We start from the raw sequence: 24,084 nt of genomic DNA on the forward strand, positions 1-24,084 counted from the left end.
GCGGGCAGGCGGCCGTTGGTCCCCCGCCGCCCTGCAGGGACGTCTCGGTGAGGGACGGGGCGGAGCGGCCGCACCTGAGCGCCGGGCGCTGCCCGCGCCCGCCGCCAAACTTGGGAAGAGAGAACCGGGGCAGTTGGGGTGGAGAGCGGCTCCCCGCGCGCCCGGCCCCGCTGCCGCTGGGTCGGCGCTGAAGCGGTCGCCTCCCCCGGCACAAAGAACCCCTTGGGAAAGGGTCTTTCCCGATCAAAGTCACTGTTGGTGTCCGCAGTCGGTTTGTGGGTTTTTTGTTGGTTTGTTTTGTTTTGTTTTGTTTTTTAATCCTGAGCGTATGCAGCTGCCCTTTGTGCAGACCTCGTGGAGGTCCTGGGAGCGAAGCGGCGGTGATAAACCGCTCTAACGGGCGAGTGTTTTGGGTTCTAACGTGAAGTGCGATGAGCACCGAAGCCGGGACCTGGCAGTGCCAAAACGCCTGGCTAGGGGATCCTTCACGGCCGCGGCTGGAGGCCAGCGCTTCCCCTTGGAAAAATCCGGAGTTATGTCAACCTCGAACTTGGGGTTTGGGGTTTTTTTCTCGGCCTAAAGTAATGCTGCTTTTAAAGTAGTATTTTAAGTATAGATTCAGTAAACTTCCTAGAGGAACAAATAATAATGGCACCCGGTTTGATATAAATACCACCTCCTCTTCCCCACGCTGCTGGCCAAACTTCCTTATGTACAGTCTTACAGACTTACTTACAGTCTGAAGACTGCATAGTTTCATTTAAGGGCCTGCACCTTTACAGTTTACTATTTTCCTGTTTGTTTTGAGAAAGTCCACCGATGTTAGCCTTCAGGTTTATAAATTCATTTGCCTGTAGATTCCTGGATGGTATGCATTTAAAACCAGGGGAGAGTAGTGGGTTGTGCTCACTTGAAGTGCGAAAAAGTTTGAATTGAAGTTATGATATTTAAGTGTTCCTAAAATAATGGTTACTAACATGCCTGATTAAAACAACAGACTGACTGTGTCTCATCTGAAGAGTGCTGGCACAGGTTTTCTATGTTGTTGTTAGTCTTCACCATACTTTGACATAGAGATTACATGCTGAAAACAAACTTTAATCCCCGTCCTGGTCTTTTTAATGCTTTTCTGTAGGAAGGGGTGATGTTGGGTTATCGGTATACAATATGATATTTGATGTTACTTCCAGGCTAGAGGCAGGCTCAAAACAGAGCTTATTTTGGTGGGAAGGAAGGGGTCTCACCATTTCCTACAGAAAGGGTGTGCAGTATGTCACAGTGCATAGTATCTTGGGTTTACTGGGTAATTAAACTTTGCAAATCAAATCTCTTAGGGCCTTACACATTTGAAATAAATTCTGCCAGATTGCCAAATGTAAATGTAGAGCGCAGTACTCTTTTGTCATTTTTGTTTTGTTTTAAATTTCCCCATAGTAAGTACACTGCAGCTAACTGCACAATAACTTTCCTTGTGTTTCCCGTCCAGTGATCCTCAGCTCTGCCCTGGAGGAAACACCTTTCAAAAGCACTATGGAATTCCTTCAGCTTGTCTTTTAAGGCTGAGGAAAAAGATGCAAGTTGCAACAGTGATTTTTTTGTTACTGGACACTTGTTGTTAGAGCTTGTGAGCAAATATTTTTTTCTAAAGTTACCAAACAATTGTTATGCTTATGATGAAAGCATCAGTGCTTGAGTAGGCTCAGTTAAAATGGAGGCCTGATGATGACAGATTGTGCGTTATGTTTTCAGAAGTAATTTAGGTCTTCACCTGTTGTGTGAACTTGTGTAAGTGGCATGTTTTGCAGCAGAATGAAGTTCATGCCCTGCATTAGCTTTCTCTAATAATTCAAGATAGTTCTCCTGTCATACTTTCTCCGCTGTTTCCTCAAACCTTGCTGGCATACCTGAGCAGGCATGGAAGCCCTATTTTGTGAGTCACTATATATGTGATAGGCAACAGTTTCTATCTCAAAGAGCTGATAGATAAGGCGGAAGAAGGAAATAGGAGATGAGAATCTTGGAACGAAAAGATTAAAAGCTTTCTGTGGTAGAAGTTGTCTTCAGTTCTGTTTTCTGCCATAAAATTGAATTCCAGTCCTGTGCCTTAATTACAAAACCACGTTATATGTATGCATGTCAGAAAACTGAGTAGGGGGGAAGCTTAAGTAAAGGGTGACTTCATTTGTATTTGCAAACTTCCCATTTTCTGGGCCTGACTTGTCTGTTTTCTGATCCTGCTGCCCTGTCTGAGTTTGATAACTCGGCAAGCTAGAGTAAAAGAAAAACAAGTGAGTCTAACCTCTGAAAAGCGTTTGCATTTTAAAACACTGATGAACTGGTTGGTGATCTGTGAATGTCTGCTGGCTGTCCTGGGTATGTAGGGCATAGTCACAGAAAACAGATTTGGAAGGCATCTTGATACATCACCTTGTCCAGCCCTGTTACCTTTTTCCTGAGATTACCTGATATCCTGAATAAATATTTCACCAGAGGATCATGTACCACTTCAGTAGAGGGCTGAATGACTTGATCCTCCTGTGGCAGGGTATTTATGTGCCAGGTTACACTCTGTATCCACCCTAGCTGCAGTTTCTCCTCTTCACATCCAAAGCAATTTAAAGGAGTCATAATCTTCAAAAAAGTATATTTTCTGGAATTACAGTTTTGCTGCCTCCCTGTTTGCTCAAAGTGTGCTTGGTTGCAAAGGTTTTCTGAGTGTGTGAAAAGAAAGCAACTCTTCAGTCAGGTAGCTTATTTGCTTGTGCCTGATAGGTATAAGAATTTTTATATAGGTTTGCAATAGTTGGTGGAACAAAATCCCTTTAAAAATCTAATCTACAATACGCCACATGCTTAGTGGTGTGTCACCTTGCCCTCTTAGTGGGGGAGGAAAGTGCAGCCACGCTCTAACACTAGGGAGGAGCTGAAGCTAGCTGTGTATTATTTACAACAGAAATGTATGCAGTGGCTTACACTGGTCCTTTGTTGCAGTATTTTGCCTTCCTCTGGAGTCCTCAACATACAGTTCAACTCGGAGAGGAAAGAAATTTCTGCCCTGTTAGCTTGCTCAGTTTCTGTCGAGGAAGGGATACCCTGTATTGTTAGGGTAATATAATGCACTTAAACATCTATAAAGTGCACCTAGGTGTGTTTGATTTCTTAGTGCTATTTGATTTTTGTCTTCAGTAACACTCTCCTGTCAGACCAAGGTGAAACTACTCCATGTATACCAACAAAAAGGTTTTCATACTATATTAAACTTTATAATACATAAAACTAGTGTTATGTGTGTTTACTTTGTACAGTCCCTTAATCGTGCTCTTATGTTTGATTACTTGCTCCTTAATTTTTTTCTTTTTCTCTACTAAAGTTCTGACATGTCCTAGGGTCTCTGAAACAGAGTTATTGTGAAGGAGAACAGGCATTTAGGAGATCCTGACATTGCTGGACAAATATGTCTTAATGCTTAAAAATATATTCTGAAACCAAATTTGAGGAGTATGTCTTGAAAATTCATTACTGCATAGTAGCTGCCGTTCACTTGTAGAGAGGAGGAGAAACCGATCAAGATACTAAAGCATAACTGATCTATTAGACAAGTGTGACTGAAATACTTGCAGCAGAAGAAAGTAAATCTGATTTTCTGAAGCAGTTGATAAGAATTTGGCAACATCTTTATCCCCCTGTGCAACAGCCATTCAAACAGAGGCAACGTGTGCTGTGAGAGTCTGGAAACAAAGTTAAAGGCAAGTAACAAGATCCACAGATTCTAACGGTGTGGTGGAGGAAGTTTGATTCAGTGCAGTGGAGTTTAATGGATGTAATGTTTGGTTCCAGTCCTTGAACTACTTGGATGCAGCTCAGGTTATCAGCAATCAGTCTCTCATATCTAAAAACTGGAGTTATTAAACAGCTGTAAAAACTGTTCAAGCGTTTTTGCTCATGGGTTTTGATTCTTACTTTTGAGAAGAGAGCCACCATGTTTGAGAATGCATTTCTTATCGAATGCTTGGTTTGCCAATGAACTGACCTGTTCCTCTTTAACTGGGGTAGTCCTCTTCTCTTGTCACCTAAAATGCAGTGAGAACAAGAAGCTGTGCCAGTCTTTCCTCATCTAAAATAGTGAATGGTTCCAGTTATGTTGTTCTGCTGTAAACACAAGCGTGCTGTGTTGCTGATCCACTCTGGGATTTTAAGCCACACGTTCCCTAAACTTCATCAGATGTAAAACTACAGATTGAAATATAGTTTTCCCATGACAGACCCTAATGACCTTTACAACACCTAACCAGGCTTTCCAAAAGTCCTCTCTATTTTTTTTTTGACCTTGTTGGAAGGCGCTGCTAGCATGGCGCTCCCAGGAGACTGAGGTTTGCAGCCACAGAACAACTGCAGCGTGGGTCATAGAAATATCCTCTCCCCCGTTTTTGTCCCCACAGGGTACTTCAGATGCTGTGGTTTGGTGTGGTGAATGTAAGTTATCTGCACATGAAAAATGTAGTCCTTGAGTTATATGCCAATGTAATCAGCTGTAATGCAGCCCTCCTGTGGATGCTTATGGGGTAGTGACTTCTAGTGCCATCAGTCCTTAGCAAGGACCCGCTGAGAAAGTCTCTTCTCTTTATCTGTGTTAGCATTTGCATTTTGCAGACGTACTGTGTGTAGTGGAACAAAGACATTTGGGAACCACTGATGTGGTTACAACCTGCCCTTTATAGAACTTATATTAATTTAACTATTCTGTTTAAAAAGAATAGTTTCTGTGCCAAGTTAAAATTAGTATAAATGTTTGTCTACATAGGCAAGATTTGCTGTAAGATAGGAAGTTCTGTCTCTAGTCACCCGATCCCAATCTCTCCCTTGAAATAGGCAGCATATGAGTACTAATTGTAGTGGTGGTTTTTCTGAAGTGCATGAAGATCACTAGCTTCTTTCTCACAGGGCACTGAACGATCATTAAATGCTAATGACTTTTGATTACTGTTGACCTCGGTCAATTTAGAATTAGTGACCTAGAGACGAAAACCACTGTATCTCATTACCAATTTCCTGAGTGATCTGATCTTTCCTTTGTAAGTCAGTTTTGGTAAGAGACAGAGTAGAATTAAAATTGACCTCTGTCTTAGAAAAAGGGTTGAATGCTTTCAGGTTTGCAATATCATGTTTAGAAATAAATTTAAAAAAAAAATGGCAGCCACTAAGGAAGAACTTACATTTTGACCCCAGATAGTCAAGAGCAAAACTCAACATGAAATGAAATGGATGAGCTAGAGTAGTAGTGATGGGGAAGAAATGCGTAATTTGTCGCTTTTAAATTAGGAGAAAAACAGTTATCTCCTGCAACCTTGAATTCTTGTTTTGTAGTTGTGGGTTTTCTCATCTCAGAGTTCATTTATAGTTCTTGTTTTTACTTTCAGCTATCAAGAGGTAAATTAATGTTTATAAAACAAATTGCAAATTCTGCTCTGGGATATTTTTTACCTGCAGTTCCCAAACTATGACATTGGGGAATATGTCTCAGCAGGCTGGTAAGATCATATATTTCATGTTGTAATGAAGCATTTCACATTATTTCTTTCCATATGCACAGAAGAGAATGTTTGTGTGATAATTCACTATAACGGGATTAAATATGTTGTTCATTGTAGGTTGTTTAAACATAAGCCTGTCTTTATACAGTTGTGGTTTATATGGACTGTCATTCGTGCAGCAAGCATGGTATTGAAATAATAATGAAAATACAAGATAATTTTAAACTTTTTTTTTTTTTTTATTGCTTTAATATACTAGCTATATTTATTTTGACCCAGCTGGGAACAAAACCTTTAACCTTAAAAGCAAAACTCCAACAGTGTAGAGAAGTCTTTTGTGTTACTTTGTGTTTGGCATGTAAATATAAAGTTATTGAACCTCTCACTGGGGTTAAATTGCAGACTTTAAACAACTAAGCAAGAAAGTAACAGGAAAAAGAAAAGACAGTGGGAGATGTTGCACTTGGTGTAGGAACAGGTTTGTGGAGAGCCAATTGAAATCCACACAGAAGGAAAGTAGATGTTTACTTGCAAGTAAACATAAGGCTAAATGTTATTCTTAAATACAACGTTTTGTTTTGATTGCTTCATCTCAAAAATATTGCTGTGAAAAAACGAAGTGAAAATGATTGCAGATACAAAAAGGACGTGTTAAATAAGGCTGCTTTGGTAGGGAGACCAAAAAGAAGTGCCATGCAGACACAAGCAAATAATACAAGAATGAAAGAGTAAAAGACATCTGAATGCTCATTCTTTACGCTTCTACTTTATGTAAGTTCGTGTTTACCTGTTGACTGGGCTGCTCAGGGCTTTCTGCATTTGTTTAAAGTATTAAGGAAAAAAATTAAAACTATCTTAGGGGATAATATTATGCAAAGTGTTTAAATCATCGTACATCAAACACTAAGCAGTTAAGAAGACTATTTGCCAATGAGTGTGTTGCTGGTGTAGCATAAGGCCTATTGCAAAACACTACTTAGCTATTTTGGACTTTGGTTTAAAGCTTCTAGTATTGGTTCAAGATGCAATTCTACTCTGAGTCTATTCAACTCTCCCAGCTCTGGGCTCTTCTGGGAAAGAAATGCTTTATTTTACCCTATATTCTGGCTTCTCTTGGAGTCTTTACAAGTTTTGCCCATCTTTGTCCCAGCTTTTATTTGTCTTTCTATGTTTTTCTGTAAAAGACCTTACTGAGTTAGACCTTAGTGTCAGCTTTTCCATGCAACAGACAGAAGTGGATGCGATCTTGGTTACTTTAAGTGCTGCCAATCAGGAACTTAGGAGAGAGGAGGTTGGAAGATTTTTGTCAACTGTAATGCATTTTTTATTTGAGGAAATCAAGAGTAGAGCCATCAGTCCCCTTTCTAAATGAGCATTTTTACAAACAGAAGGGTTGGAATAGTGATAAGAAAGGATTCTTCCAAGTGACTAAATAATTCATAGATAGGTAAACAGAACTAGGCTTCTCAGCTGTGTGGGTTGGGTTTGTTGAGGTTTTTGTTTATTTATTTGTTTTTTGAACTTGTACATTCAATTTAAAATGAGTGTTTAAAGTCAACTTCAATGAAAATTAGCCGTAGACAGGTAGATTTGCTAAACAGTAATGTGGTGTGTGTACTTTGGTTAATCAAGATGTATCGCCTCAAATTTGTTTCCTTGTAAGAGGAAATCCAGAATTTAAACAAAGAATGTTAATAATGCATAGGCATAATAACTGCCAAGGGAGAGACTTGGCAACTTTACAAAAAAGAAATATATGCATTTTCTCATTGCCTACTTGGAATTCATTCCTTTATGCATGATCTGGTTGTAACAGACAATTGAGAATTTTGATGACAGCTTGTTTTTAGTAGAATTGTCCAGTTCACATTACTGCATGAAGAATGGACCTGTAAATGAGAGATACAGGAAAAACACAACTTACTAGAAGAAATTAAAAAAAAAAAAACAAAAAACAAACCAACTTTGATATACTTGCTGTTGCAGAAGGAGAGACTGATGTAATATTGAGGAAGAGTACTCCCATCAACCCTGGAAATTAAATGACTTCTCAATTGCAAGTTACCTTTAGAAAAGGCATAATTATAGTAGTACCATACTATTAAAAGCTGCACCAAGAGTTGGGCTATGACATGACCGCTGTGCCAACCCTCACAATGGTGTCAAGGTATATTATGGTCTTAAGGGATAGATGAAACTGGTGTCACAAGTATACTGCACGCATTTGGATTTGAACAGCAGAATTGATACTTCATTTGTTCACAGTATTTAGTCAGGAGCTGATTTCCAAGGGCTTGTAACTTGTTCTAATTATTTGAAAGGTGCGTGTAACTTGATGCGTAGTATCTCAGCCTCAGAATATAGTCTTTTATTTAATTCTTTACCTCTGGCATCTTGGATTTTCATTAGGCCAGTGTTAAGATTTAAGCATGGAATTTCCTACATCCTTTAAATTAAAATATTTCTTGTTTTACTGCTTTGCTTATAAAATAAAGATTAATGTGCCTTTGAAGAAACTGTATTTCCCTTTTTCTAAGTTGTACATATCAAGTTTGCTTTTGTTAATATATCATGAATGAAGAAAAATGAGAATTGCTGAAGATTAGGAACACATTGTAATAAGCTTTCAGAAATGGAAGATCTTTGGGTGAAGGAAGGTCAATTTCCTTGATCCTCTTGCTGGAGACAGACTGATTGAAACTTGGGATTTTGACTAGTCTTTCAACAGGGAGTAGTTTCTAGGCTGCTTTTACTGACTGCTAATGTAATGATTCGTAAATTCATTAACAGTATGTATATAGGAAAAGAAGAAGACTCTGTTGTAGGAAAAGAAATGGAAGTTGCTGCCAAAATGGAAAGAACAGCGAGTGCAACTAGTGCTGATTCTTTGGGGACTTTTCCTAGTTTGCATGAATCTCCGATTGGTTTAGGAAACTTTTTCTCAGCTGAAGTGCAGTGGAAGGTGGTAAAAAGCCTGCACTGGGTTTGTAGTTTTTCTTAAGAGTTTTTGGAATCTGCTGTGGAATCAGCAGTATTTTCCAGTTATAGCAGACCAGATTTTGGTGGGTGGCTTAAGAACAGGCAAAGATGGCAGTTGGGCTTTTTATTCACTGGGGTGGATTTTTATCCTGTCATGCTGATACTTCTTGTGTACTGGGGGTCTGTCTGACTTCTGGCTTCAGGCAGAACATGCTTCAGCTGCAGCTTCTCCCTCCCTCCCTTTCCCAAGAAAGCACAATATGCTGTACATGCGTTATGTTTTACAGAAGTCAGAGGTGTGGTGGGCTCTTACAGGTTCACGTTTATGATCTCTTTTTCCCAGTCTGAGTTGATGGGTCAGTCTGTCATTCTCTTCTGTAGCCTCCCAGTGACCTTGTCTGGTGTGTATATAATCTTTGGGTTTGTACTGGTCAAATGTAAAAAATGCATGAGGACCTTGATTTTTATATACTTTGCTAGTCTAGAAAATGGATCTGTGGAATGAAAATCAAATCTCATGAATCTCCTAACCCCTGCTATGTTTTGTCAACTGCAGTACAGAGAACCAGATTTTCTGGAGTGCTTGGTTTTTCTGTACCTTTAACGGTTTCTTTAAAAAAAAAAAACAAACAAAAAAAAACAACCACAAAACAAACAAAACAGACTTCTCCCTTTTGAAATGTCTGTCCTGTGCAATGGCAAAACTGTTATTTTTGTAACTGGAAGGGCTGGAAATTTTCATAAGGAGAGGAAAAAAGCTTATGCAAACTCAACAAACCCAAATTTTGTGCTGAGAATACCTGCTGTGTCCCCATTATAAACTCTCAGCTGTAAGGAGTTCTAAACAACCCACCTGTGGGATGAGTTTCTTCTCCTCTGTCACTCCTTTTACCGCTCTGCAGTTCAATATGGCTTAGGTTGTTAGTTTCCCTTCCATATCAATCTGTTGCAGATTAAAAAAAAAAAAACAAAAAAGGGGGGGGGAAGGAGAGAAGCAAAAGCTTGCTAGAAATCGTTTGGAAATTACATAACCTGCTTCTCATTTTATTTAGGAATGTATCTCTGCCTTTCAGCCATACCAGGCATAGCCCACCATCTTCTTTTAAATTACCACTGAAGGAGATTTTGCACTAAAACGTTGGGTCGTGAAATGTAGCAGCTGAGGCACGGACACGTATCCTTCTGTTTCCCCCTTCCATGAGCAGTGACTTCAGACAGAAAGGACAGATCTGCGTATGTGGAAATGGTATCATCGCAAACCACTGCAGCGAAGTCTCTAGATGGCCAACTGCCAGGGTAGTTAGTGCTTAATAGGGAATGTCTCCCGAGGAGACCTGATAATCTTTTGAAATACCTGCACAGTTACAGGTTTAAAGATGTTCTGAGATGGCGATCCAGAGCTGTAGCTGTGATTCGAGCAGTTGTGATGGTGTTTCAGTAAATAGACTGAGTAACGTTTCTGTGCTTCTGTGTAGGTCAGTGGCAGATTTCTGTCAGGGATTTCAGCAGGGTCAGCCATTCCTCCACCAGCCTCTGATCACTTTAATTTCACTGAGGTACTCTTGTCCAGCAAAACTAACAAAGGCTCAAAGTGGCTAAATTTGCTTTGAAAGCAAAGTGAATTTTTTAATTTAACACTTAAAAAGAATTATCCTCCCCCCCATATTTTAAGGTGTGAAATGTTGACACTTAATACCTAATATTTTATTTCCCTGCTTCTGTTTTTAAGTGTCTGTGCTTGCTTGTTTTTTTAAATATACTTGATCTACTGTTAAGGAAATCTGATCTAAATTGAAGTTCTAAGTAAACTAATGTCTGAAAATTAGTCGTCTTTCCTATTTAAATGGCTTGGTTTGCATAGCTTATATCCTATTTATCTCAGAAAGTATTTGTGAATAAAATCAGAGTGTGTTTGCACCTCGAGGAGTGATTTCTGCCTGAGACTCTAAATCATTCAGACTTTTTCATTTAATGCTTTGAAATATTGATTAAATATACTCACTTTGGTTTGCTTTAATCTGATTGCACATCTAGAAGTTTTCTTCTGATGTGGTGCAGCCATGTCTGGTGTAAGCTGGTTTAATTAGCACTGATTAGTGGTTTGGGACCCCTTGTCAAAGGCTCCAAAGAAGGAGTTAAAGCTAAAGCTGTGACTTCATCTCTATTCATGTTACACTGGAGTAGAAGCTGCGCTGAAAGGGATTGTTTAACTCCATCGCTGTCTTTGCTGCTGCTTAGTTGATTGCTTTAATTTGGTTCTGATATGCGTAGCATGCTTTTGCTGAACAAGTGTTACAGTAGGGATTTGTGGGAATACTAGAGACAAATGAAGTCACGCTAATACCGACTGCCTGTGGAAATAGCTCCCACGGAAATTCTTAGACTCAAATACATTTTTCTACCCGATTTCAACTTTTTATTGCTTCCGCGGTGAAAATGCAAGCAGCGTCAAGGAAAGCTAAAGCACACATGCTTCTGGCCCGCCGTGCGCTTACGCAACGGTGCGTGCCGTTTACTACTTTATTACTTCGTGTTACGTCTGAAGCGAGGAGCGCAACTGCTGTCGCTTTAATGTCAGAGCGGCATACGTTACAATAGGTGTCACTGTGCGGCTGGGTCCAATCGTTATCGGTGACTTCAGCTATTGGCTCCGAACGCTGGCTGACTCCATCTGCAGGGCTGCAATACCTACTCCGTTCCCATCCCTTCAACGCACAAGTTGAGCTCGCCGAGCTGACTAGCAGCGCTACCCTGCGCCTCTCCCTATCCTCCCCTCCGAGAGCCGGTGCTACGGCCGCGCGCGTCCCCTCCTCGCACCGTGTCCGCGCTCTCAGGCGATTCCTGATCAAGAGAGCTGGAAAGAAATAAAGCTGGCAGGAATGATGGGGGTGTATTTAACGATTCAAGTACTGGATCAAACTTAAAGCCAGTTTCTTACTCGGTGCACCGGAAAGGTCACCTTGTCTTGCTGGAAAAGAAGCAAACTCTCAGCTCTGCTGCTCTCTGTTTAACAGCTTCCACGTGCATTTCTTAATGTTCTTGGCTAGTTAGGCTGTCTAGCTTTACAGACAAGTATACTCATGGTAGATGAGAAAGGAAAGAACATGAAATGTCTCACCTTCTTCTTGATGCTTCCAGAGACGGTCAAGAACAGGTCCAAGAAGAGCTCTAAGAAGGGAAATAGCAGCAGCAGCAGCAGCAGCAAATTGCCTCCAGTTTGCTATGAAATCATTACCTTGAAGACCAAAAAGAAGAAGAAGATGGCTGCTGATATTTTTCCCCGAAAGAAAACAGCCAACACTAATACAACTGCTGTCCAGCAGTACCACCAGCAAAATCTCAATAACAACAACACTATTCCAGCACCAAATTGGCAAGGACTTTATCCAACCATCAGAGAGAGGTAAGTTATAGGGCAGTTTATTTTTGCTGTTTGAATGGAGTGGTGAAAAGTAGCAAAATGTTTGTAATGCATGTTTAGTTATTCGTTTGTTTGCTGAAGAAAACAGTTTTTTTTTTTTTTTTTTTTTTTTTTTTTTTTTTTTCCCCTGTGTGTGTGAAACAAGTATTTTGGTAATGGAAAATATTTTAATACCTCTTTTCCAGACAGTGCAGCTGTTTGTCTTGAGTAAATAAAAATGTTTCTGGAAGCTGCAGCATACCCTTAAAGATTTGCTTTCAGACTTTAGTGGGGATTTTCAGTGATACATGCTCTTGATTTTGATTTCCACTTTTCAAAAAGTTCTCAAAACTTTGGAGTGGTGGTTTTGTGTTTGTTTTTTTTTATTACACACACACCCCCTGCACCCCCATCTCTGCTTACTTTTTTCTTTGGTATATTTCTGTGATGATGTGTAAATAAGCTTAAAACAAAGTGTGACCTCCTTCTCTTTACTAACATGCAACTTTAAGTTGTTAAGAAATTTAATTTCTTGGGTCTGGGGCAAGCACGGAATGACCAGGCACCATAAATTAACACGCTGCCTCTGTTTGTAGAAATGCAGTGATGTTCAACAATGACTTGATGGCAGATGTTCATTTTGTGGTCGGGCCACCAGGTGGGACCCAGCGGCTGCCAGGACACAAAGTAAGCAACAGCTGCATTATCAGCTCGGGTGGGGATAGCCAGAGAGAGCTCCCACGGTTACGCTGGGACATAGCGTGGGAGACTCAGAGCTTCTGGGACAGGCATAGTTCTGGATTTTAAAGGCTCCATGCAGTAGAATAGTGTGTCCCTTGCTTTCCTTTGTGGTTTTGATTTAACAGTATACTTGTGCTGAAGCAGTCATAGTAAAGTTAGGAATACTGCTTTGTGCTGCTGATTAATATTACTCTTGAGATTTTCTAGAAATAGTTAACTTCAGTGGTGGATGTGAGCGTTTTCCAGTAGCTAATGCGTATATGCCCAGGAGAGTAAAATGCAGGGAAAAATGTGTAAATCTGTTCTTAGCTTTGACTTCATTTCTTACTGAAGTGTGTCTGTAGTCTGTCAGTGAAGCCCAGCATGCTCAGAGTGACTCTCCCACATTGTTTTTGCTGGCAGTGCTTTTAGTTTAAAACATGAAATAAGATTTCCCTTTCTCAACAGTACGTCCTGGCTGTTGGGAGCTCTGTATTCCATGCGATGTTTTATGGAGAGCTTGCTGAGGACAAAGATGAAATCCGTATACCAGATGTTGAGCCTGCTGCTTTTCTCGCAATGCTGAAGTAAGCACCATTCATCTGCTGGATATGTTTTCCTTTATGATAGATACGTACACTTGTAACGTTATAGTTAAAGTATTAGACTTGCATATAAACAGAAGGAAAGCAGTTGCTTAAATTATTTATCTTTTTGTGTTTCAAGTATTTTAAACTTTTACCTCGTTTTGCTCTTCCCCTCCACTTCCAGGCATGCATATATTAGACTAATGTAGGCAGTTATAAATAGCGATTTTGACAGGGGATCTTTGGGCACATTGTACACTGTAATGCCTATTGATCTGTTTTGTCACTACACATATTACACAAAGGAATGGAGTGACTAAAAAGAATTGTCAGCTGTAACAAAAAAAACCCTGTTCTACTTTGCAAGCACAGTGAAAAGTTAAAAACACACCCCACCCCCCTCCAAGCCACAGAATTTCTGGGTTTGTATATTGACATCATTCCAGATCTTTTATAAACTTGCTGGCTACAGGTCTTGTCTTAGAAAAATGACCCTAAGTTATTGAATATAGCCTCTGAAAATTAAATAGATACCATACCGATGCATTTGAAAAGTAATAAAAAGGATGTTAACATGAATAAGGTTTTTTATTCTAATGGGGGAAAACAGACAGTTTACACGATTGTTATTTTTCTTCTTTCAAACTGCGTAAGAAATGCTATCTTTTCCTAGTAGAGCATAATGAAGCAGCTTCCCTGCTGAATTGTCCTTGAACGTATCTATAAACTGATTATTTGAGAGATGCCCTATCATGGAATTGCTACTGGTTTGAGAGTTTTTTTCCCTTCAGCTTTAGTAACTGCCATTGCTTTCTGATAAAGAATATACATTAATATCTAATAGTGATCCTTTTAATACACTGCAAATTTTCTTGCATATAATGGTTGTTATCACTAGCTAACAATTTGTTGTGTTTCATAGATTGTTTTGACTAGCTTGTGATTACAGAATGTTTGGTTTTTTTTTTTTTTACATTTCAATGGCACTGTAAATGAACAAAGTTGCGTATAGTTTGTTGCATAGAGATTTTATAGGTTATCATGAACATCAGAAATGTTCTGTGCAAATATCAGTAACTGCCAGGAAAAGCCGAAGTCACACAGATGTTCTATAGACCTGGAATATAAAGTTAAGATATGACATTATGTAACTAGGTGCATTATGGATCCCTGCTTTGGGCCTTTCAGGTTTTGTGGGTGTTTTCTGCAGAGCTCTGACTTACGCTTTACTTTCATGCAGAATTTTACAAGGCAGAAAATATAAGATACTCGGATTCCCCTGGGCCCCCTTCCTTTTTGAACAACAAATCTATTTCACTGTGCCTAAACATGATTTGCCATATGAAAACTGAGTGTTTTCTGAATTTATCATTAAGAAATGTGTTCAGAGAGCAAACCTAGAAACAAGAATATCAATGCTGACATCTAGGTCTTTGCATATTATTTAGCCCATGGAAATTTTGGGAACTATCTTTGAGTGCATGGCCAGAACCATGGAATTCTTCACTTTCTCAGCTTTTTTTTAAAAAAACAAAAGCCCACAAAAAGTTTGTGGTCTGTGTGGACATTGAGTTAACCTTGCTGGTGCTAACTTCTACTGATGCAGTGTGCCTGAACCTGCAGAGTGCTCTTGTGTCTGCAAACGCCAGGGCTGTCTGCAGCCATGACGGTGCAGGGAAGGGAAAGGGGTGTTGCTCAGCAGTGCAGCATTCCCCTCATCTCAGGATCCAGTGCATGTGCTGCACTGGGTGGAGCTTGGGGGGAGCCGTGGTCCCCTTCACTCCTCTTCCCCTGGGAAGTCATCCCCATGAGTGTTGTTTGCAACTACTGTGAGCAGAAGACTCATGATACCGTTGCTATAGAAGGAAAAGACTTTACCTATCCCAAAGCAGCCGTCTCCTTTCCACAGTCAGGAGGAATGCATCATAATCTTTGTCAGAAAATACATTGACTTTGGTTTTGTTTGGGGTGTTTTGTTGGTTTTTTTGTTGGTTTCTTTTTTCCCTTGGACAGTACATTCTTACAGCATAAATATTTTTTGTGTTTTACTATATAGTGGGCATTCTGACAACAAACATCAGACAAGGTATTGCCAGATGTAACATAGGAAATAATACCTCAACTGGTAGATACTAATTGCTCTCCCAGTAAAAGTGCTTTGGCTGTTCTCTACAGTTTTAAAAATAGGGTTAAATTCATATTCTAGCTGACACACTGAATCGGTGTCTTTAATGTATTATCTTCTTTTAATCATGACTGTTCAAGTTAGAACCGTGGTCTCATCTTATCCCAGGATGACTGTGGTACTAAACCATCAAACCCTGTGGTCTAGCAGAATCATCTGAGAACAGGGTGAAACTGGAATATCAGTAATTGCAGACCAGAGTTGAGGTGAACTGGCAGAGTGAGAAGAGTAGAATAGTGCTGAACAGCTGATCTGTGCTGTGTCTGTTGTAAAACAGAGATATTAGTTCTTCACTTTCATGAATATCAAACTAGCAACTTTTGTACAATTTCAGTTTAAAACAGATGTCGTTCTCTGCTGTTCTAGCAGGCAAAAAAATTAATGGAAGGGATAAAAGAGTTGGAGAGCAGTGAGAAGAATCATAAAAATGAATTAACACATTGAAAATTTTTCGGACGGTAAAGGAACTAAGCCTGTAACCAGCGATGTATAGTTGTGCTCTTTGTTGTTAAAAGTAGCCCAGCTGAAACCAAGTGATACAGGTAAAAAAAGAAAAAGGTTTGGGTCTGTGGAAGTACTCCTTTTTTTTTTTTTCTGTAACCTCTTAGATTTTATTAGATTGGTTGAGCAGTGTCTGCTCTAAGCATGTTTTCAAGCCACACTTAGAAGGATAGTACCCTACACCTGCAAAAATACAGATAAAGGTATTTACAACTATAATCAGATCAGTATAGGTACTAATTCCACTTCATAAGCACATCTGTTCTGCAAAAAACTCATTGTGTTGGGAAACCTGCTAACTAGAAAATTTTAATTAGTACAGGGTCGCATACAACTCCAGCTTTACTGGAGGAAGACGCTTCTATCAACCATAACCATCAAGACTTGCTTATCCCTATGAAGAGTAAAATTGCATTTGCCATGGTTTTAGCACATTGCATTCACCAGCTGCAAATGGGGCCCTGAAGCATGATATATTAAAAAGAACAAACTGTACAATGCTTCATTTCTCTGAGCAATGAATCCCAGCAGTTTAGTCACATAAATAGAATTTCACCTTCATCTCTTCCACCACACTAGCGTAGCAGTAAAGCTTTTTTTCTTCCTTATGCTATGAGACTGGGAGAAAACACTGTGCTAGTGGATCTGGGATGTTGTAAGCATTAAGAAACCTGAAAATTAGAATTCTGTGCCTTTTCCTTTTCTTACATGCTTCATCACCCTGTTTAAAAAAAAAGAAAAAAAAAAAAAAAGAAAAGAAACCAAACAAAAAACACCATGACAAAAACCAAACAAACAAAAACCAAAAAAGCCACCCCCCAAAAAAAATGCCCAACCCAGTAGTTACGAAAACGGATAGCACCTGATAAACTTTGATAGCATTTCTCTTAATCTACCTAGTTACTCCCAACGCATTTGTTTTCACAGAATCATCTATGTTGGAAAAGACCTTGAAGACTATCTTGTTCAACCATAAACCTAACACTGACCGTTTTCATTCCAGTATTTATATATACACCTCAGTAAGTCGTCATTCACCATCATGGGACATCCAGTCTGAGTACTCTTTGTAAGACGTGTTCCAGAGTGTTGTGTGAGCCAACTAAGGTAGCCCTTGAGGTGTGACCACCTGGGGCAGATAGCCTCACATTAGCCAAAGTGTGCGTGGAAGGAGCGTGGAGCTGGAGGGGCCAAAGCTTGTAAACATAACCGTTGTCTACACGGCAGGTACCCCAGATGTGAAGTTTGATTCACCTCAGATTTAAGCTCGTTCTCTTCCATGGTCTTAGAGTGATGAGTTCAGTTTGTACTTTCTTTCTGGATTTTATCATTGTTCCCCAAAAGTACCGCTTAGGTTTAATGTGGAGCCATTTGAATATTCCTTGTTTACAATATTCAGATGTTGTTGACAAATTATGTTTTTGCATGAAGCAGCAGCGTCACATGCGTGTGTTTTATTTCAGATACATATATTGCGATGAAATTGATTTGGCTGCAGATACTGTACTGGCCACTCTTTATGCTGCCAAGAAGTATATCGTCCCTCATCTTGCCCGCGCCTGCGTCAACTTTCTAGAAACTAGTCTAAGCGCAAAGAATGCCTGCGTGCTGCTTTCCCAGAGCTGCTTATTCGAGGAACCTGACCTGACCCAGCGCTGTTGGGAAGTGATTGATGCCCAGGCTGAGCTGGCTTTGAAGTCTGAGGGGTTCTGTGACATTGATTTTCAGACACTTGAAAGCATTCTCCGAAGGGAGACTCTGAACGCCAAAGAAATTGTTGTTTTCGAAGCGGCGCTGAACTGGGCTGAAGTGGAGTGTCAGAGGCAAGAGGTCACGGCTACCATCGAGAACAAGCGCAAAGTCTTGGGGAAGGCTCTCTACTTGATACGCATTCCTACCATGGCGCTCGACGACTTTGCCAACGGCGCCGCACAGTCTGGGATTCTGACTCTCAACGAAACCAATGATATCTTCCTCTGGTACACAGCTGCCAAAAAGCCAGAGCTGCAGTTTGTCAGCAAGCCCCGCAAAGGCCTCGTTCCTCAGCGATGCCACCGTTTCCAGTCCTGCGCTTACCGCAGCAACCAGTGGCGCTACAGGGGCCGCTGTGACAGCATCCAGTTTGCTGTTGATAAGAGAGTGTTTATTGCTGGCTTTGGCCTGTACGGCTCCAGCTGTGGATCGGCAGAGTACAGTGCCAAGATTGAACTCAAACGGCAAGGAGTTATCCTAGGCCAGAACTTGAGTAAATATTTCTCAGATGGTTCTAGTAACACTTTTCCCGTGTGGTTTGAATATCCAGTGCAGATTGAGCCTGACACCTTTTACACAGCTAGCGTGATTCTGGATGGTAACGAACTCAGCTATTTTGGACAGGAAGGAATGACAGAAGTTCAATGTGGGAAGGTGACTGTTCAGTTTCAATGCTCTTCGGACAGTACAAATGGCACTGGGGTACAGGGAGGGCAAATTCCCGAACTCATATTTTATGCTTGAATGAAAGTGTGTGGAGACGAAGTGTTTTGCTATGAAGAGCCTGTCTGGTTCAGGCCTACTGACGCTTAGCTTTTTATCTGCAGATATATGATCAGTACAGGTAATGTCTAACTAAACGCTGTGGGCCGGTTACTGGCTTGCTATACTTGTAGCATTGTTGGTGATAAAGTTTAAGTGTAATAATTAAACTGGAAGCTCTTAGGAACAAGCAAGTTTTAAAGGCTTTATAAGAGAGGTGCCTGTTTGCTGGTGGTGCTGACCCTTTCTTTGATGCACCTGTGAATTACAAGAGGCTGTTCCTCTCTTGTATCTCACTGTCTTCACTGATCCATTTTCTCCTTCTCCATTTCCTGCTCTCTGCTTGTAATTATTTGGGGAGGCAGGGCTAGAAAATGAAGAGCCTTGTATTATAGCGCTCTCTTTTCTGTTTGCTCTTCAGACTTAAGAAATTCCAATAAACTGAGCTGCTTTTGATCATGGGAGCTGAAAGTAGTGCTTCAGCTGTAAGCAGAAAAAGCATAGGTTTAAACCTTCCATTCTGTGAGATTCTCCTGCAGCCAACTGTTTGGGGATGGCTACAGGGGAGGATGGTGCAAAGCAAGCAGCTTTCAGGAAGCCACATGGCGTGCTGACTGTGTCTGCAGGGCTGGGACGTGTTTACAGTGAAGGGGGGTGTGGACTTGGCAAGTGACCCTCAAGAGTTCATTTTCTAGGAATCCCACCTTGAAGGCAAGGAAGTACTTGCACATGTTGAAATTGTATATGCAGGTCTTTAAACTCTACTCCCATGACCCGGTTTTTGCTACGTTGAAGTTGATTTGCTATTTAAATGGCTTTTCTTGGAACCCTTGCTAAATAAATGGGAATTAATATCTAGCACCCGATGCAGGATAATTTTTTTCTTTATTTTGGGTGGGTTTTTTTCTTCTTCCTAAACATGGTAGAGGCAGATTATAGAGGAACAAAAGAATGTACCAATCCCAACTTGGACTTTTTTCTGTAATGTGAGATTTCTTCTTTTTATTATCATACATTACCACTGGAAATTTAGACAAAGACAAGAAGATTCCCAGCTGTGGTCATATTACGTTTAGTGTATAGCATCAGATAACAGTGAGGAGGAGGAGAAAGTCTTCTCTAGTGTTTTAATGTTGGATCTCTTGCAACTGCTTATGGTTACACATCAATCAAAGGATTATGTGGTGCAGAACTTGTCTGGTTTGTTGGGTTTTTTTTTCCTTCAAACTTCAATTCATATGTCTGTATCACTTTTGGAGAAGTATTAGGGATTGTGACTCCTTTATCAGGGAAGGAAAACAGTATAAATAAGGAACACAGGTACTATTTAAACGTAAGAAAATCCTTCACCATTATACTGGGGACAGTTGCTTCTCAGAGGGACACTACCTATTGTAAAGCACCTCATTCTTATTTCATCTCTGAAGTGGGTTCTGGTTTTTGTGTATGTTTTAACAACATGAGAGCACCAAATGATTCTTTAGACAGACTGAAGATTAATGTTAAAGTATATCAACACATTAATGCAGCATAACCCTAAATTCACTTGTCAGTTTTGTAATAAAAATGTTTTTCTCATATGATTTCTTACCAGTTTAATACTATTACTCTTGAGTGTTTCTTGATGGTTGGAATCCTGGCCCCTGGCCATCATAAAGTGCCAATACATCTTTGCAGTGTCCAAAATACCATCTGAAGGAAAACTGGAGCATAGACATCAAACACTTAATAGCCAAAGCCCAGATCTTCTCTTTAGGTAATAAAGGAAGAGCCAGGTAAAAAACTGCCCTGCAAGATCTATGCTTTTCACCCATCTTAGTGTTTAATGTTTTATATACATACATACATACGTGTATGTGTAAGCAACGTTCTTTCTGAAATGTAAATACCCTCAAAACATATAGAAAAATGTTTTGGTTTTTTGTAACAGATGTACATAATCCAGACTGTTAGTGAAATCTAAACAGAATGCTCCATGGAAAACTCCCAGAGAGAGATTAAAAAAACCTCCAGTTAATTATATTTAGATCTGCAGCCTAAAATAGACAAGAGTATAATTGTATGGACTGGAGGAAGGGTTGCTGAAAGACTGCAAAAAAGACTCTTGAGATTGTGATGAGGTAATGGTCATCTACTTTTAGACAACGTCTGAGCAGCAGTTCCATTTATTTAAATACATTTGAAAGCAGAGAAAGACACTAATCAGCTGATTAAGTTTTCTTACAGCAAGTGGTTGATGTAGATGTAATTACTCTGAGTGATGATCAGATTGACAAGTTGCTTGTAATAGCAAGCTGTATTCTGAGTTGCTTGGAAAAAAAATCAGGTGCTTCAGCTGGTGGGACAAATCAGAGAGTACTGCACTCGTATAAATAGGCTTGGGTTCTCACTTCTAATTTCTTTTTGGGTTTTTGCTTATCTGAAAATAAAGGTATCTACTACATTCACTGGCTGGAACAGAAGTTAAGAGATCACAATACTGTAATATGTAGAAAACGAGCTGTTATTTAACTGTTATTTTTATTTGTTACTTTTATGAACTTTTTTTGAAGTAGGATGAAAGCAACCTCTAGCTTAATTTCTCCGAGCCCATTCCAGGTTTTAGGAGCTGGTGCACATAAAGTTTTTCAGTATGGATTATTTAAGCACCCAAAACACTTAATTAAGCACCTTTTGACACTTAGAGCGTGAGTTGATTCTGAGCACTGCTCGATGCTGACAAGTACTGCTATGTGAGAAGGTGGCTAGTGCCTGTCACCTGAGGACATCAGGGCACTTCATTAGGTGTCTAAATGTGGATTTGGTTGGTTTAGCAGTAGCATCCAATCTTGAATACATTGACATTTTGCAAGCATCAGCCATATCAGCCTGGAATGTATGCATAATGTCTGTTGATAGAGAACCTTTAGTAGATTCTGTCTTAAACTGGTCTTGGCCTTCTTTGCTACTTGTATGTTTGATTTTCCTGGTGGGGGGAATCTGTGATAAGAGAGTATAATGTAATATACTTTCTGCATATCTAAAATAGTATTTAAGTAAACATTTTAATTTCTACATACTTATTGCACTGAACTGTTTTGGGATTTTTATTTTTTATTTGTTGTGATCAACTCAGCTAACTTCAGGGCCTAGCACCCATTTGTGCTGGAGCAGTGTTTGACCTTAGCAGGCTTACAACATTATTTATAAAGAACAGATATATATAAATATGAAGTACCTCATGTTGAATGTTATTGTACTGTATCTTTAATGTCACAGTGCAGATCTTGTTGGACTCATGAATGTGTATAATGGCGTTAAACATACAAATAAAAATGGTTCTTAAATGGTTGTTTCCTGCAGTATCTTTGAGGCATGAGCTGTAAAAGCCTTTACTTAGAAATCCCTGAAAGAGGTAACTATTGCCGTACAGTTGTGCACAGATGTTTGTTGAGCTTATGTATTCAGAGATCGTTTGATCCCCAAAGAAGTAAAAGTCTAAGGAAAAAACAAGAACAATGAAGATGTTAATCAGTTACATTGTAAAAAGGTTGACGATTAAGCTAATGAGCTAGAGTGAATGAATGAATTTATGTGTTTTATGAAAGACCTTGTCTACTAGCATTAATATTTTAATGTTCTATTAATATTAAGTATGTGGAGATGAAGGGGGAGGGTCTCGTGTTGATCCTAAAAGACAGTTGGCACAAGAAAGGCCATGGTTTTCAGTCTCTGATATATCAGAATAAAGGACGTAGCTAGTGCCAAGAGGCTGTTCTCTGCTGAAAAGTTAATTATATGATATCCTTCAGAATTCTGACTGTTTTCTTAATGATTTTCTTCCAGGAAATTTGAAACTTCATTTTAAATACTTCTAAGGCCAGTGAAGCTGAAGCCCCACTTCATGATGTCCATCTCCAAGACCTTCCAGATATTACTAGTTAATGATAAGAATAAGTGTAGAGACACGGAAATTTAATTGAGGAAGTCTTCCCCAGTAATAACAGTACCTTCAGACTTCATCCAGAATTTGAGTAAAGCACATTTGCAGTCATAAAACTTGTCACTTCTTCTAGAGTTCTTACTGCAGTACTTGGTACCACAGTGTCACATTCTTGATCCAAATTCTCTGTCCAGTGCTCCTCATGAGTTTGGAACTGGCTTTGAGCAGGAACTGTCTTATGCCTTGTTCTGTACTAATGATTCCTGCTCTTAAATGTGTGGTAGATACCGGTGTGGTTTGGTGCAGGAAGGACCACATCAGCAGGAACAGTGTAGCTGGGTGTGTTTGAGGAGATTGGTGCTGCTGGCAGCCTTAATTTCTCTCATGAACAGTCAAGAACTAAGTGGACAAGATGAGTAAAGGATGGCCTGTCTCACCCAAAGGGACATTCTCCTCTATTTCTGGCTAAGATCTGACAGAAATGGTAGGACACTTCCTTTGGAAATCGATGTTAGGTAGAGCTGTGTCAGTCTCTTGCACTGTGTTCACTAATGCAGAGAAGCATGTTTGTATTCACACCAGAAGAAAAAAAAAAAAAAGTTTGAAGCGAAAGGAAAAAAGCAATGGGATGTTTCTGGGGTTGGGAGGAAGACGAGTCTAAGAGCTGAATTCAGTTTTTTGTCTCACAGGTAAGATCCTGCTTGGTGGAGAAAGTGGCGGTGATATTGTTGCTTGGAACCTCCTCGGGAGCTGACAGCCAGTGCCTCTCCCAAAGTCAAGGCCCCATCTAAAACAGGCTCCATGCAAGTGCTCAGCCCTCAGGAGTAGGAAACCAAGATGTCCTGGCTTCTGATAGGCAAGGCTACTTATCCTACAGCCCAGGACAAGCCTCCACCTCCTTACAGAAGCTTACTGGGACTGCTGTAAACAGGAGGGTCTTTTTGGACCTCTCAAGCTCAGGAGGCCATGAGATCCAGGCACAGGGGTGACGAGGGGTTCAGCCCATCAGAAGTATTAGGCCCTAGTGAAAATCAACAGCTTTTAAGCCAGCCTATTCTACCACGCTTGCAAGCATCAGTGGGAGCGGGAATACCTGCTGATTTCTTGAAGGCAATGAAAGGAGCTGCTTTCTCACATGGCAGCATGACAATGTTCAAAATAAAATCAAAAAGATGGCTTTTTGGCATGCTGCTCCGTTTCCAGAAGTCTGAATTTATTTTCTTCCCAAGACTTCCCTATTGAAGTGAGGCCCTGGCCCGATTGAAATCAGTAGGAGTTGTCCTAGTGACCTCAATAAACCCAGAGTTTTCATCTGCAGTGTTTAATTTGGGCGATTATTACAAAAAAACATAAAACTGCCTAAGAAAGGGAAATTAATTTTGAAATCCCACTGTAATCTGATTATCTAAAATATAGGTAGAAACCTTTCTATTAAATCTCACAAAACGCCTGCTCATCAGATTTTATGTGCTTGCCTGCAAGCATTTCTACTAGTATACTTTATCTTCAGCCATGAATCTATAGGCAGAACAGTAAATTTGTATGAGGCTTTATGTAGATTTTTACAATCTGTGCATGGACTTCATAGCACATAAGATGCATAGTGTGGATAAAGTATTTTTAAGATAAGAAAGCGTGTGTAAATTCCCATAGTCTGTTCAGCATGACAGAAAAACAAACAGCTATTTTGCTTGAAGGCCCTGGCATTTTGAAAGAGCTTCTTGAAGTCTGCTGAACTTATTGAT

The 24,084-nt window shown here is 40.0% G+C and overlaps 1 protein-coding gene across 3 annotated transcripts in view; it reads left to right on the forward strand.

Annotated features, from left to right (window-relative positions):
• The window catches only part of BTBD3 (BTB domain containing 3), a 25,013-nt gene extending 1,562 nt beyond the window's left edge, over window positions 1–23,451 (forward strand). The window contains exons 1-5 of one of the 3 annotated variants that reach the window (XR_003397999.1): window positions 9,473–11,913; window positions 12,507–12,597; window positions 13,099–13,217; window positions 17,367–18,499; window positions 23,029–23,451. Coding sequence is in view for 2 of the 3 variants with exons in the window: in XM_026844968.1 (XP_026700769.1) it covers window positions 11,591–11,913; window positions 12,507–12,597; window positions 13,099–13,217; window positions 17,367–18,399 (1,566 nt within the window). In the remaining variant the exon portion in view is untranslated. Of the gene's footprint in view, window positions 1–9,472; window positions 11,914–12,506; window positions 12,598–13,098; window positions 13,218–17,366; window positions 21,751–23,028 lie in introns of those variants that run through there. The other 2 variants (XM_026844969.1, XM_026844968.1) reach the window with 2 other exon arrangements.
• Window positions 23,452–24,084: the final 633 nt, after the last annotated feature.

This window comes from Athene cunicularia (assembly GCF_003259725.1).
Source record: "Athene cunicularia isolate RWA chromosome 3 unlocalized genomic scaffold, athCun1 chr3_part1, whole genome shotgun sequence".
In the NCBI taxonomy this organism is placed as follows: domain Eukaryota; kingdom Metazoa; phylum Chordata; class Aves; order Strigiformes; family Strigidae; genus Athene; species Athene cunicularia.